This window comes from Ochlerotatus camptorhynchus, unplaced genomic scaffold, assembly GCF_037179485.1.
Source record: "Ochlerotatus camptorhynchus isolate MF236.1 unplaced genomic scaffold, CSIRO-AGI_Acam_v1.1 ptg000196l, whole genome shotgun sequence".
Taxonomy (NCBI): Eukaryota; Metazoa; Arthropoda; class Insecta; order Diptera; family Culicidae; genus Ochlerotatus; species Ochlerotatus camptorhynchus.
This window is the reverse complement of record NW_027040686.1, coordinates 5017902-5033500: the sequence shown is the minus strand read 5'-3', so window position 1 is coordinate 5033500 and position 15599 is coordinate 5017902. Positions and strand designations below refer to the sequence as shown.

Here is a 15599-nt window from a genome sequence, read left to right as displayed (position 1 = left end):
AGCGTGTCCCGTACGCTGGCAGGCAGACCGTGTAGGCAACGAAGGTGCTCGAATTGTGGACATACGCTTAACACGTGCTCCACCGTCGAAGGAATATTGCAGAATTCACAGGTCTTCCTGAAGGGTCCTCCGCTGAAATCTTGTGAGATTAGGGAGTGTCCTGTCCGGAGTCTGGAAAAAATCCTCTGATCTCGCAGGCTTGCAAGGTCCGTCCACTTTCCGATGTCACCTAATAAACGGAAGTCTGGCAGTGGACCATTCCGTTGCCCACGCTGTCCGCACTGTGCAAGTGATCCATCTCTTCACGTCCTGCAACGGTACCTTGTGCGAGTACCGAGGACCCGATGGGCCTGACCCGGCTAGGTTGTCCACCTCGATGTTCCCTGGGATCCCGCAGTGTCCGGAAATCCATGTGTTCTGTAGTGTTTGGTGGCGCAACCTTCAAGATGCCCTGGATCCAGGGGTGGACCGTGACCTCCGACCAAAGGGCCTGAATAACACTGTGGGAGTCCGACAGGATCAGGATTGGGCAATCCGCAGGACGGCATGAAGAATAGCCGCTGCTTCTGCCGAGAACAGCGAACATTGTTTTGGCAGACTTCTACTCGTTGGGGAAATGTCACCAGCGATTCCCATTCCGACTCCAGCTCTGGATCTTGACCCGTCCGTGTAACGATGCATGTAGTTTGGGTACAATCCGGTCAGCTCTGCTACCGATATTCTAACGGCTACGGAATTGTCCCCGGCTCTGAACTTCTCCTTTATCCGGCTGTCGATGTTTGGTGCGGGAGATTGTCAACTCATATCTCCGTACCAGTGAATCTTGGCCACTGGGGGGAGCTCTACGTTGGCGATTGTACGGAGAACTCTGTCCCCCTCGCTGAGGAGGCAGATTCTGTCGTTTCCGGAGGTATTTGCTGAAAATGCAGCGGCTTTGTTGGCAATGGCTGCGTAGATGCGGTACCGGAAAGGGAGAGTGCCGGCTTCGACACAGCTGGCATCGGCTGGCGTCGAGGGTAGGAGACCGGAGATGATGCGCGTGTAGCTATTGTACACCGGAGCGAGTATTTGTATTGCCTTTTCGGTAGCGATGCAGGTCAGCTTCAGTCCATACATCAGCCGGTTGTCTACGATGGCCCGGGCAACACGGAAACGTACTTCTCTGTTGCTGGACCGGTGGGGACGAGAGATTGTGCGGATGAGGTTGATCCTGCTGCGACTGCTGGTCTTGACCCCTTGAAGGTGCTGGTCAATGACAACCCCCAGCAGCTTGATTACCGATCTTTATGGGAGGTCCGCAGATACGATGTCGGTACTGGCAAACGTGGCACCTAGCGCTCTTTCCAGCAGACAGCTGAAAACCTTTCGAAGCGGCCCATCTGGCTACGGCGTAAACCCCTGCTTGGGCTCTAATCCTCGTTCGTCCCGGAGTTTGACCTGTGGCTACGATTAGCACGTCGTCTGCGTACACGAAAATGTAGATGTTCGCTGATAACCGCTCGAAGACACTGTTCATGGCTGCCAGGAACAAAGTGACAGCGATCACAGAACCTTGGGGAACGCCACAGAACCTCGGAAGGATCTGCCAGTCAGGAAATTTTGGACGAAATGTATGATATGGCCGCTAAGGCCCCATCTGACGAGTTGCTTCAGTACCGCGGGCGTCCATGTACGGTTGAAGGCCTTCGCAATGTCCAGGGAAACCAACTCCGTATGGAGACCATTATCCTTGGCATCCTTGAGAAGCTCTCCTAGCGTCGCAAAATACGTAGATGTACCGTGGCCTTGCCGGAATGCGTGTTGGCGATGGTCTAAAAAGCCGCCAAACTCGAAAAACTGCTTCAGTCGTCGGTTGACCTTCCGCTCGAAAACCTTTGCCATGCAGCAGGTGAGCGCATTGGGTCGAAACTTCGCCACATCCCGTGTCGGCTTGTTTGCTTTGGGGATGGGGACAACCAAGCTCTCCCTCCAATGCTCTGGATACGAGTCTGTCTGCCAAAGCTGGTTGAAGAGTTACAGCATTTTTACTTTACCCGGGATAGGCAAGTTCGGCTGATTTCCCGTTGTTTCTACTAAGCGCAAACTGAAGCTCCTGCCAGGTGAAATCGTGATTGATCTTCAGGTTGTTCGTGTCCGGAGAAACTCGAAAACTGCTTACGGACGAAGTCGATGGGTTTGCTAGCCGTTGAAAGGTCGCCTCGTACTTGGAAATCGCAGAGAGGTCAGCGAAATAGTCGCCAAGCTTATCTGCAACGATTCCGGGGTCGGAGACTGCAGCGCCGTCTACCTGTATATGCAGTGTGGCCGTACGGCGCTTGCCACTGAGGGCGTTGACCTTACCCCAGAGTTCCGCCGAAGACTGTGAGGCATTTATGCTTTCGAGGAAGTCCGGATCGTTTGGCATCTCGGACCAATTGGCGACACTGGTTGTGCCGTTTTTGATAGATGCAGAGTGCGTTTTCCCTATCCGGATCATCTATGGGAAGCCGATTGACTCGTCGAAGGGCTTTTTGCCGGGAAGAAGGCAGTTATTCTTCGTTTCCTCGTTCACCATCTGAGGGCTTTACGCCCCGGAATGCTGTTGGTTTTTGGGATGGTTTCTGACGCAGCTGTGTTTATTGCTTCAGTGAGACTCTCGATGCTGTCAGGGTTACGTTGTTGAAGGAGCGACTGGAAGGTTTCACCGTAACTCTCCCAATCGGCTTCGTCATAGCGCCACCGAGGTATCCGCGTTTCTGCCGGTATAGCGGCGGCAAAAAGTTGCACCTTAACCGGCTCCACTGCATTTTTCCAGCGAGGGAACGTCTAACAGCAGTTACATCGATCGCCGTGGTGTACCGTCCATTGAAAAAGGTCGGCGATCCGTCATTAAGCATGATCAAAGGGAGGATTTCAAACTAGAGCTAGAGTGGTGCGCGTTCAAGTCACCCAAAAATATACGCGGTTCAGGTAGGTTATCGAAGATGCTGTCGATTTGACCGTTGAGGTTTGCTAATCTCCCACAAGGCAGGTATGCGCATGCTATTGCGATGTTGGCTGGTTCCTCCAAGCAAACTCCAAAAATGGGAAGCTCTAAGTCAAGGTCGATAAACCGAAACGGGACCTCCTTCAGAACCCCGATGGCGACGGAGTGTCGGAAATTGTTCCCACGTTTAGCTGTCCAGCAGTATCTTCCGCCCAACGAACGGTTCATCTGCTCAACTGTTCCCTTGTTGACTTCCTGGAGTGCTATCACCCAGGGAGAATTGGCTTGAAATAGCAGCTCCAAATCCGCTAGATGATGCAAGAAACCGTTGATGTTTTATTGCAACAGGAACTTTATCGGCTTTGGCAAGGCCGGTAGGGGGTACGAGCTGTACGAACCCGAGGACCCAGTTTCATCACGGTGATGGCTGCTGCTCTGGTCGTCGGGTAGGCTAATATCGAACATACTCGATGCATCGTAGTGCTGCGAAACGGACGAAAGGTCGATTTAGTATGCCGAATGAGCGAATGAGACAGAGCCCCACCAAAGGCAGGTGGAGTCGTTCCACCCACCCTGGGCAGAGATGTCCCAACGGAAGCGGAGGATGTGCTACCCGGTGACGTTCTAGTGACTTCGGTCGTTGTGGCGGCGGTTTCGATTCCCTCGGAGTCCTTCGGGGAATGGGTTGATGAGCTCTTATCCGTCCCGATATCACGAGCAGACTTGACTCCCTCGTTGTCCGTAGGGGGATAAGCGTTTCCGCCCTTGTGCGTCCCTCTTCCAGACTTCCCCCGGCGCCGGGGGGTTGCGGTCAGTTCCGGTGTGGGAGTGGCGTCCGCACCGACGGGGCCCCGGCTACCAGGGGCTACCGCTGGGCTCTTCTGTTTATTCTTCGCCCGAGGACCGCAGGTTGGTTCGAGCGTCGGGGGGGTGTCCGAAGATTCCGGTTGGGATATAGCTTCCGGTTCAACGGTGCCCCGGCTACCCGAGGCCATACACAGGTATGCTTGGCGATGGTTGTTGCGAGTGTTCGAAGTACTTGGTGGTGGTGAGTTGGACATTGGAGATTTCCGAGAGGATGGCGAGGGTCTGATAACCGGTGGTTGGAGGTGATTGCGAAACAATTACTTCCATTTTCCTTTGGTAGGTTTGCGATGCGGTTTATTGAAAAAAAAAAATCGGGCATGGACACTTCGAGATATTAGGGCTTTTAACAATTTATGCTTAAAATTAAAAAAAAAGAAAATTTCTCCCAGAAAGATATTATTGTTCCCTTCAACTTTATCGCACACGTCATTTCGATTATGCCCCTAATTTGAGCCCATACATAAATTCAGCAATCGACTTAATTTTCAATAGCGACCAAAAATATCCATTAGTACCTTCTCAATGACGCGTTCATCTAGATAAAATTGATAAATAGCAGATTTTTTAGCGATGGGCCCAATCTTAGACCCATTGGCCAACATTAGAGCCATTTCCCCCATATGCCTTAAAATATTTTTTTTATATAAGGGAACTTACGTATTATCGTCTTACGTCCGCGCTTCTTTTAGCATTTTCTCAGCGTCACGCACACATATGACGTGTTTGTTTGCTTACATTTGTTTGCTCCTTGGTCAAATTTAAGCAAAAATGTGAATCATTGCCCATAACAAACAATTGTGTAAATCTGAGAAGGTAAAGTTTTTCAGATTCATCGTTTAGCGTGGAACTGCTCACCCCTTAAAAAACCTACAAGAGAAACGCAATACCCGAGTAGCACACTTTCATCACAATAAGTTACAGCAACTTGTTTATGACTGAAATAAGTCGTATATAAGTTTCTACAATTGATTTGTGACAAGCGTGCTACTAGGGTAGTGTCCTGACATAAAATTATCTCTTCAGTGAAGTCTTCACCATTGAAATTTTCTTGTTCTACGCCCCCAAAATGGGTTAAAATGATATAAGTGCCTATAACTCTTCGAAAACATCTCAAATTGTTGTGACTTTTCGGGGGAAAGTTTGGCTCTGAAAGATCTCCTAAATATGTGTAAAATACAATGAGTTTTATTTTGCACGGGCTACAAAAACCTCAAACGATCTTTTGCCCCACCAAATTTTAAATATTTCTTGTGGTGTAAACATTCAGGCGTGTAAATTTGTATTTCTTATCACGCCAACTACCAACTTGCAAGAAATATTTTTATCAAAAATAGATACCATATTTGTAATATTTCATTAAATGACTCATAACTATACATGATTTATCACTGTGTGTTTTATCTATTAATGTATGTGCTATTTTGGTGGTTTTTAAACATTTTGGTGATGCTGTCATGTTGACACTTTTCAGGTTATTTAGTCATTTTCAAGGCTATTTTGAGGGTTTTCAGGCTGTTGATGATTTAAGGCCCTTTTACCATTTTAACAGTTTTGAGACCATTTTGACGTATTTAATGCCGTTTTGGTGCTCTTGGAACCACTTTGGAATTTCAAGCTTGAAAAAATACCTCCTCTTCTGGTCCTCTCCAGCTCACGATAAAAATTCCATCCCCCCATACAGCACCTCCTCCACTGTCTGGGCTAATTTTAGGCCCCCGGGTTCCATTAAGCCGACTGCCTTTGGCGATACCTCATTCCAAAGACCCAAACAGCCACTTACACCAATGCGATGGGTCAGACAGAACTAACGGACACGGTCCAAAGTCAATTAAAATCTCATCAGTCTACCACTTTTCTTAGCATTCAATCAGCTGAGCCTGCTGCCTCGGTTCGATTGCAAATCTCGCCGTGAAAGCCCCGAGGGGTGACAGCAATCAACGTATCACTCACGCACACTGCACACTGACTGGTAGCTAGCTGGCCGGTAGCAACAGGTGAACGGAACGGAAATGACTGCCGTAGGATCAATACCTATGCGCTGACGAGCCTATCAGTATATGTGATGCAGGACATTGAACCACTTTCGCGCTCCACGCGAGCGCGGATATGTTGAATGTCACAACCTAGATTACAACCAGCAGACCAGACCAGACTGGATTTTATCGATCAACTATGTCGGTCCCTCCACTGCCTCCCCCTCCCCCGCAGCAGTCAACTACAGCCAGCTAATCGATTCGGAACGAGTGGTGTGTGGACGTCCAAATTGTATATTTTAGAAGGGAAATTACAATCAAATTTTACCTGATTTCAAAATGGAATCGTGATTGATTGCAAACAGGATTGAAACTTTCCGCCTTGAGTCATCCGCCATCCATCTTACCATCCGTTACCGACGAAAAACTATCGATCAACCACTGCGAGAGATGAAAATCCGCTTTCCTCCGACGCGCCACCAACCCGTCTCCCTCCGTAGGGTGGAAAGTAGGGTGCGAAAATCGAAGGAAATCGAAACCGAATGTGTGCACCCGCCCCCCAGTCTTTGCATAGTTTTCTGTGAAGTATGTGCGCGCATCGATGCATCTGCCCGGCTACGATAATTATCATGCACTTTTTTTTTCTCGCAACCGAGCTCAGACCACTTGGATAAGTCCGTAGATTAATCACAATGCAATTTGAATAATCTGGGAATTAATTGGTTGCCAGCTTCGAAGTTATCTCGCTTTTCCTAAATTGAGAACACGTCCGCCCTCCGAAGCGGAGACCTGTGCAGGTTTTTTGCCTTGTTATTGTTATGATTGATTGCGAAGTTTGGCGTGAAAAGCTTGGTTTGTCCCAAGGGGACGATCAATTGGATGATTCTTTAAGATGAGCTTTTTCAATTGTTTGCAATGACACGATGGTATGATTTATTGCATTTTAATAGGTTTGTTTGCTCCAGGAAAAAAAAACTGCAGCTTCATGTAAGTGTCTCAGATAGCTTAGTCAGTAATGGCACGGAATTTCCAAACCGGAGGTGGCGGGTTGGATTCCTGGTCCGTTTGAGGAAATTTTCTCGGCTTCCCGGGGTTTACAGCATCGATGACAAGCACCTTTTGTGTATAATATTAAATTGAACGCTTTGTGCGAAACAGTTTTTTTTCTAGATGTTTTAAGTTTTACTGAGTTACAGAATTACCCAAGTAACCAACAAGCCCGCTAATTCGCCTCTTTGCAATATAAGGATAATATAAAGCTTAGCATGCCCTATTTTAGCCGTGTATCAGCCTTATATTGCAAAAAGGCGAATTTTCGGGCTTGCTGGTTACTTGGGTACAAAGGGCCTATTTGGTTGAGTAAAAAATAGAATGGTTGGACTGTTTAAGAAATGTTTAACTTGAATTAGATCTAGGACCACTTCTTTTAGATTTTGAATTAAGTGCAGTAATTAATACTGTGACACTAAAGTGAACATTTCTAAATAATTTTAGCGCGCATTCAATGGATAGAAATTCTTCATAAAACGAATGAAAAGTCCCTTCGGATTCTCGACTTTTCGCAGAATTTCTTAGAAGTTCTCAGTGAAATTCCATATTAGTTGTGAGGACTTCAAATGTGATTGTGAGGAGAATTTCAAGCAAAACTTAAGGATTGCTTGCAAGTATTACCACCTAATTTCTGGTGATTCTTAAGAATAATACCAAGGAAGTTCTGAACTGATTTCCAGGTTATTTTCAAGGAAAATTCAAGAGAAATTAGACAACCAAGGTGGTTCTAAAGGGTGTCCCACATCAAATTGCATCACGAAAAAAACGCTGTAGAAAATTACCCATTGGATATTTTCTCTTGAAAATTTGGGTAAAAGTAGTTTAGAGTGTATTGTTTACACTGTATTTTTATCGCTGTCAGTTTTTCGATAGTTGGAAAAATGGCGTCACCCGAAAAGCAACGTCGTGAATTGATTTTGCACGAGCAACTGGAAATTCATCAACTCTCTCATCGGGACATCGGAAAACAACTCGGAATCGTGCAGTCAACGGTGAGTCGTGTGATTAAACGTTATTACGAAACTCTGAGCATCGAACGGAAGGAGAAGTGCGGTCAGAATGGATGTACTATTAGTGATCAGGATCACAAACGTGTCGTGACAGCGTTTAACCGTTTAACCGTTCCGGCAGCTTTCGGGGCTACTGTTCTCCACCGCCCAGCACAAGTTTGATGTTCCGAAGGAAGTAAGGAAGCAGAAACTTTCAAAGTTTGCCAAGAAATACATGATTTGGCAAGCGATCTGCTCATGTGGCAAACGGAGTGCGCCGTTTGTGACTACCGGGACTGTAAATGGGGAGATCTACCTCAAGGAGTGTCTACATAAGCGTCTGCTTCCTCTGCTCTGTTGAAGCGAGGGCCCTACGATCTTCTGGCCGGATCTAGCTTCGTGCCACTATTCAAATGTTGTACTGGAGTGGTACCCAAAGACATGACCAACCCCCCACCCCTCCCAACGCACCGGAACTAAGGCCCATCGAAAAATACTGGGCTATTATGAAGCAGGCACTACGGAAGCAACCCAAGGAGGTCAAATCTGAGGAAGACATGAAGAAAAGTGGGTTTCCGTACAGAAGAAGCTGCAGCCAGATGTTGTTCTGAACCTAATGAGTGGAGTTCATCGTAAGGTTATGGTATTGAAGTTAAATGAAACAATTATGCCAAAAGCTTAAAATAGGGTTATATTTAATTAATTAAATCTTCAACATAATGTTGTACAGATATTTTCTAGGCTAGGTGTCGAATTCTATGTCTGTAAGTAGACTTACTAATGTTAAAATCATATACATCAAACGTTTCATTAAACACACGACAGCACAAAGTCCACGGTTCGTTGAATCCATAGTTGGTCCGATGAGTAGGTTGCCACAGAAGCGTGTAACTACGTAGAACTCTTTGAGGAGCATTGATGTAGATTTGGCTCACAAGAGAGTTGCAATCCACGTCACCGTTAAGCAATCCAAACACGAAGAGTCGCTGAAGTAGTTTCCTCCTTGCTGCCAACGTGTCCAGGTCAATCAGCCTGCACCGTTCTTCGTAACGCGGCTAATTTACCGAATCGTTCCAGGGCAGAACACTTAAAGCGTATCTTACGAAGTTTCGCTGAATAGCTTCGATTCAGTTAGCTTGAATAGCGTGAAAGGGTGCCCACACAACAACAGCATACTCTAGAAGACTGCGGACGAGAGCACAGTATAGTGATTTCAGCGCGTAGATGTCCTGGAATGCGTTTGTGAAACACCGTTCAAGAAACCTAATGTGGCGAATGCTTTAGCAGTTATCATGGAGATGTGCTCATTGAATCTGACTTTAGAGTCGATGATAACACCCAAATCCTTAACTGAAGAAACGAAGAGCAAACTACTGAGTCCTAACCTATAGTCATGTCGTAAGGGCTCGCGTGAACGGCTAAAAGATATTGCGCAGCATTTTGTGACATTAACCTGCATACCGTTCAATGTACACCAACGCAAAAGGGAATCAATATTCTTCTGGAGTGCGCAACAGTCAAGTCTTGACTTAATTGTACGAAAGATCTTTAAGTCATCGGCGAACATAACATACAATAACATACAACATAACAGTCGAACAGTCGACTACACAGATCGTTCACGAACAGGATGAAAATTAAAGGCCCCAAATGGCTACCTTGGGGAACACCAGAGGGTATCTCGAAACTAGGCGAATTAACACCGTTAATGCTCACATAGGCTGAGCGGTAGGTTAAGTAAGACTGAAGCCACTTCGTAGCCCAATTAGGTAATCCCATACACCTCATTTTGTCCACTGCAAGCACATGTGGAACCCCATCGAACGCCTTACTGAAGTCCACGTAGATCGCATAAACTTGTCGTCGTTTTTCAATGGAGTTGATCAGCGAGCTCATATACGATCTTCTCCAGAGCTTTTGGGAGGCAGCTTAGAATCGAAATTCCGCGATAATTTACAACGTTGTGGATGTTTCCACATTGTGGGGAAAACACCACTAACTAGCGAACGATTGAAGATAATCGACACAGGTGAAGCGAGAGATGCAGAAAATTTCTTAATGAACGATGGTGGCAAACAGTCTGGACCAGGGCCTTTAGAAGGATCTACAGATGAAAGAACTTTCATCACCTCTTCACCAGATACATCCAACTGCGGCAAATGCAAGTTGTAATGAGCTATGCTGCTCATCCAGTCACGACGATCATCCGGAGAATGAGCGGGAGGGGTAGTCGAAAAAACATCCTTGAAGAATTTTGCGAAGAGATCAGAAGCTGCTTCCGCGGAGTCAGCACGAGCTTCTTTATAGGACACATCGAGTGGTATACCGCCATTCCGCCTAAGTTTCTTCACGTAGGTCCAAAAAGACGATGGATCCCACTTTGCCTCCGACGCAATGCGCAATACATATTCATGGAAAACTGGTGTAGTGCTCCTCCATGTCGTGAAGTAATCGCCTGTTTTCCTCAGTTCGTTGTTTGAAAAGACGTTTCCTTGCTTTCCGTCATCTGTTTCGGAGGTTCCTAAGTTCCATGGTCCACAATGGTTGATTGTAGTGAACACGGAGGCAATGTCGTCGAATAGGAGTATATTCGTGGATGATATCGAAAATGGCACCATAAAACCGGAAAACAACATCGTCAACAATCAGTCAAAAGCGTCGTCCAGTCTATCGAGCCTATCCGGGCATTGATAAGGGGTTCATTGCAGAAGTTGAAATCGTAATAACAGCAGTCCAGCCCAACGTCGTCAGTATTACGAAGGTAGTCAAATTTGATGATAAAAGATTTGTGATGAGCGTCGAGTTTTAAAACTCCACAGGGCGATTCGAAAAGTTCGATTCTGTCAGTATCACTAACGAAAGCCAGGTCAAGTAATCTCTCGTCTCCTGAACCTGCTGTAATCCACATGCAAGGATCGACTGAGTCAAAGCGATTTCTTGTTCAGATGAAGCGTTGGTCGGGATGTAAGAATTCATGTCGGCATCAAATTGCCATGATATTCTAGGCGGATTATAGTCTCCCAAAACTATGACTGTATCGGTAGTTTCAGCAAGCTCACACAATTCTTGAACACAAGATGCATGATTGGAGTACATGACGTAGTCCGAGTTAGGCCTTAAGTAGACGCAACACTTGCTCTAAACAGTTGGCATTAACTAGTGGAACCAACTTACAACGTAAATGCTTTTTGACACCGATCAGTAAGCCGCCACCACGTAGCAGTTGAGATGTGGCTGGATTCCGATCGAGACGATAAATCACATAGTCGGACGAGAGTTCAGAGTTTAATATGTCGCTGCCAAGCCACGTTTCGGTCAGCGCAATGACGTCATAGTCACAAGATAATAATGCCAAACGAAGATCGCTAGTTTAAGTTCTTAATCCGCGGATATTCTGGTAAAAAATTGTAAGGGGGAGCGTATCTGGTGGATTCGGACGATGAAGTGCTTGAACCGTTTTTGCGGGACTAGAGCAAGAGCCTACTTGCTCGCATTCGCTGTCTCGGAAGCTGACGATGGTAGTGGGTTTTAAAAAATCCCGGTTTTTACCAGTGTCTTCGAACTCCCGGAATTTTATGCCAGAGGGCCATGTGTCCAAATACATTGCTTTGGACTTCAGATACGCTGCCATCCCAACTTTGTAGGACACGAAAGTATATATTATGGACTGAAAGTTTGAAAAGGATCGATCAACTAGGTAATTTTCTGCAGCGTTTTTCCCGTGATGCAATTTGATATAGAACACCTTTTAGGATCCTAAATATAAATTTAATAACTATAGCGATAATGGTTTATATATATATATTTTATTTGGTTTATTTATTTATTTCGTCAACCGATGTAGACTTGTACAAATACATAGACGAGTCTTAGTACAAGACACTGAAGAGGATTTATAAATTTGCTTTTAATATTTAAAATAAATTGTCTGCTATTCTATTTTTACTTCTTACGAGATTGGATAAGATTATCTTTATTAGCGAGGCTTTCTAGCCAGAGGCTGGTTCATCTCTTCACTTACTTCTTACGAGTAATGGTTCCGTATGTTTTCGCAGTATTGTTTGTAAGAGGCTATCATGCGATTTAATGGCCCATGTTTTGCATAATTTGTGCGATGATGGTTTATTCAAAGCATTGCGAGCACCCAGCACGATGTGCTGCACTTTGATTTGAAACGACGATTTTTCTCACACAGAACGAAACGTGTGATTTTACGTTTTACTACGAGCATGAGTATGATTGACCGCCCGTGGATGCATCTCCACTATTGCCAGATCAGCTGTAATTACACAAAGAACCAATAGACGTTGCTTGGGACTAGCAAACATCCTCAATGTGTAAATACCAGAAATACTCAAAGGGGAGAGATGGGCACAGAAGACAAAATACAATTCGGCAGCAGGGTTTTGTACCTAAATTATTTTGCAACCCTTGCTAGAAGCTAGCATTTCACATGACTTTTACTTTTGATCCGATTAACGTGCAAAATAATAATTGAGTGCATCGCGATATTTTGCACATTTCTTGGTGCCTAAATTAACCAACTAAGATCAATTAATCAACAGAGTTAGATTCCAAAAACTAGCTGAATTTGAGAAGCACACGAAACATAAAGGTGATTTCATTTCTGTTCGATTGCAATACTCGCATCTAGTAAGAATAAGAAATCCTCGGAAAAATTCTAATGGGAATATTTTTGGTTTCTCTAAGATTTTGACAGTTCATTTGGCTCAAAACATACACTCCGCCCATCTTTCCCTCTGAGTATTTCTAGTAAATACTGGTGATCTCAAACTAGGTAATACCACCGCTGGCCACGTCCGAATGCTGGTCAAGCAAGGAATGGGTAGGAATATGTTAACGTAATACACTCTTTAATGAAAGCCGAGAACACCTTTGCACTTCCACGAGATATCATTGCGATGTTGGATAAAAGCATTGGGATTGCAGCAGGATTCGTTTTGGTAAACGATGTGCTGTATTGATGTCCTAACGATTCAATAGCGCGAAGAAGCGTGGTATTGAACCCTCGGTCTTCTGCTCAGTAATCAAAATCGGTCGCCACTAGGCCACCGAGCTCCTTATATCACAACAACACGTTGCTATCCCGGCGGTGATTTACCGACGACGCAACAACTGCTCTTGAGAAGAAGAAGGATTTGATATAGATTTCCGATCAACAAGTCTTTCCTACAAATCAAATATTACTTCTACATATTACGTATGCGGCCCTCCAACCGAATTTCTACGCTCTACATCGTATTATTAAAAAAAAAGCTGAGTTAAAGTATAACTCTATAATGTGAAGCAGCTTGCTATTGAACCCATGGTTTTCTGCGCAGCAAGTAAAATCTGTTGCCAAAAGGCCACCGAGCTTCTTACTTCACAAAACAATTACGACCAAGTTCCTGTTAAACTTCCTGCTACTACGATAAAAACTTTACTTGAGAAGGATTTGTAATAGATTCCGATCAAGTAGTCTTCCCCAAAACTCGAATATTATTTCTTTTCCGTACTTGTTTACTCTATAATGTGAAAGAGCTTGAGATTGAACCCATAATATTCTGCTCAATAAGCAAAATCGGTCGCTACTAGGCCACCGAGCTCCTTATATAACAAAAACAAATACGGTCAAGTTCCCGTTCAACTTGCTGTTATTAGATTTCGACAACAACTGCTCTAGAGAAGGATTCGATATGGATTGCCGATCAACATGTCTTAAATAGACGATCTTCTATTCAGTAAGCAAAAGTGGCAGCCATCAAGCAAGCCGAACTCGAGACATTATTATTATAAGTAATAAGTGAATCTAACGATGTTCCATCATCGAAGAGCTGAACATAAACTTAAATAATGCAACTCAATAGATCTAGCCTGAACGAAGGCTGAAAAAGTTAATCATTATAATATAAATCCACAGATTTTACATCATAGAAGGGCTGAAAAAACATATCAATAAACCCAGCCTGAACGAATTAAATTGTCTTTTATAAATGTCACGGGAATTAAGGAATCATGTTAGTAGGGAAGGCTAGCCATAGGATGTTACTGGCAAAAGCGCAGAGTGTAATTTTTGATTTGCCTGAGTCTTTTCTGGATGCTAGTTTGTGTAAACACATTATGCTCAATCACGATCTTTTCTATAACTTGCAAATATCGCGCAACTAAACGTGAAAAATCAGGGTCATGCAGAAAATCTGTTATTTTACGTTTTACTGCATGTATCAAAAATACCACATCATATTATAACGTACTTTTGGATCAGTTTGCAAAATTACAAATTCAATTGTCATGTAATCGTGTGTCATTTTGAGGTTTGGATTAAAAATTTATTTTATTATATTTTTTTCGGATGATTCCAAATATTCCAAATCAAAATTTTGGCACAGTTGGCATGGATGGCTCTTTCAATCACGGTCAAGATTCGAAAGCGCAGATCCTTTTTGAATGCTTGAATCTTACGTACCACGCTGGAACGGAAACTTACGTATCAATAGCTTCGTAGTTTTTTGGTAATTATGAAGATTGAATGTGACGCGGAAAATTAAAGTGTTTTCAGTGAAATTTAAATTTAAACTAAAATGCTATCAAATTTAAATAAGATTACATGCTTTTTTATAATTTACGTCTATTCAATTACTTGTGAAATCAAATCACCGAGTTTTAAAGAGATCTAGTGAATAGAATTTCACATAAAAAAAAGGTTATTCAGTCTAGAATTCCATAATAATTATGAGATTTATGATTCTAAAGAAATTCAAGGGAGAACTTCATTGAAGTTTAATGTGAATTTCAAAATAGTTTTTCATAAAATTCAAGAGCGATTCTCATGATTATTCGATTGTAGTAACTCTGAGGTGGGTTCGCAGGCGAGTGTCCAAACAAGTATTGTGGAGTATTCTTATACAATTCCTAGCAGAATGTCAAAGCAACTCAAACGAGAATTATATGAGGTTACCGGAGTTAATACAAAATTGGTTATAAATTTAAAATAAATTTAAGAGTGAATTTCAAGAGAAGAGAATTCCTACACTATTGTGAAAAAAAACTAAGGGAATACCAGAGTGACAAACAGTCTCCAGACGGATTTCATAGAGTAAATTCATAGATGGTTGTATCAAAATTCTTGAATAAAATCAAATGAATCTCGATGAAGGGTTCCAAGGTATTTGAATAATTTCAAGAATCAACAATGCAAAAAAAAATCAAAATTTGAAATGAAACAAGATTCCGAGTCTTCGGATTATTATTCCTTTTTCATACATAGGAGGGTTTCCAAGATCTTAGAATGTGATTTTTTTTTAAGATTCTGGTATGTTTTAACATTCAAACCTTTAAGAATATTCAAAATGCTGTACGATTCAACATTGCTAATTTCACATAAATCAAATCTCTTAAACATCGAAATATTTTATGATTGTTACACTTGAAAAAATCCAATATATTGGTTTCCATAAAAAAAACTCGATACTCTAGGACATTGAAGTTTTTGGAAATCTGTGATTTAAAACAAGTTACGATATACCTAAGTAAGTAAAAATTCAATCATAACTCAAATGGATCACTTCCATTGAGCATGTGCACCTTCCCCTTTGTATAACGCCTGAAGCCGCCTATGTACAAAATTTTCAAATCCATACATTGGTTGGCATAGCAAGCTCTATAAAGTTGTGATCCAGCAAAACGTCCGTTACAGAAGCGTAGAAAAACACAAGAAGAAGGTTAATGTAAAATTATATAATAAGCCTTCAGGAT

General features: G+C 43.3%; 1 protein-coding gene across 1 annotated transcript in view; it reads right to left on the bottom strand.

The window, feature by feature from the left end:
* Window positions 1-3301: 3301 nt before the first annotated feature.
* Window positions 3302-15599, bottom strand: part of LOC135702689 (probable serine/threonine-protein kinase DDB_G0267686) — a 140920-nt gene continuing 128622 nt past the window's right edge. The window contains exons 3-4 of the mRNA XM_065223714.1: window positions 3538-4054; window positions 3302-3448 (exon numbers count right to left, since the gene is read on the bottom strand). Of these exons, the coding sequence (XP_065079786.1) occupies window positions 3302-3448; window positions 3538-4054 (664 nt within the window). The remainder of the gene's footprint in view (window positions 3449-3537; window positions 4055-15599) is intronic.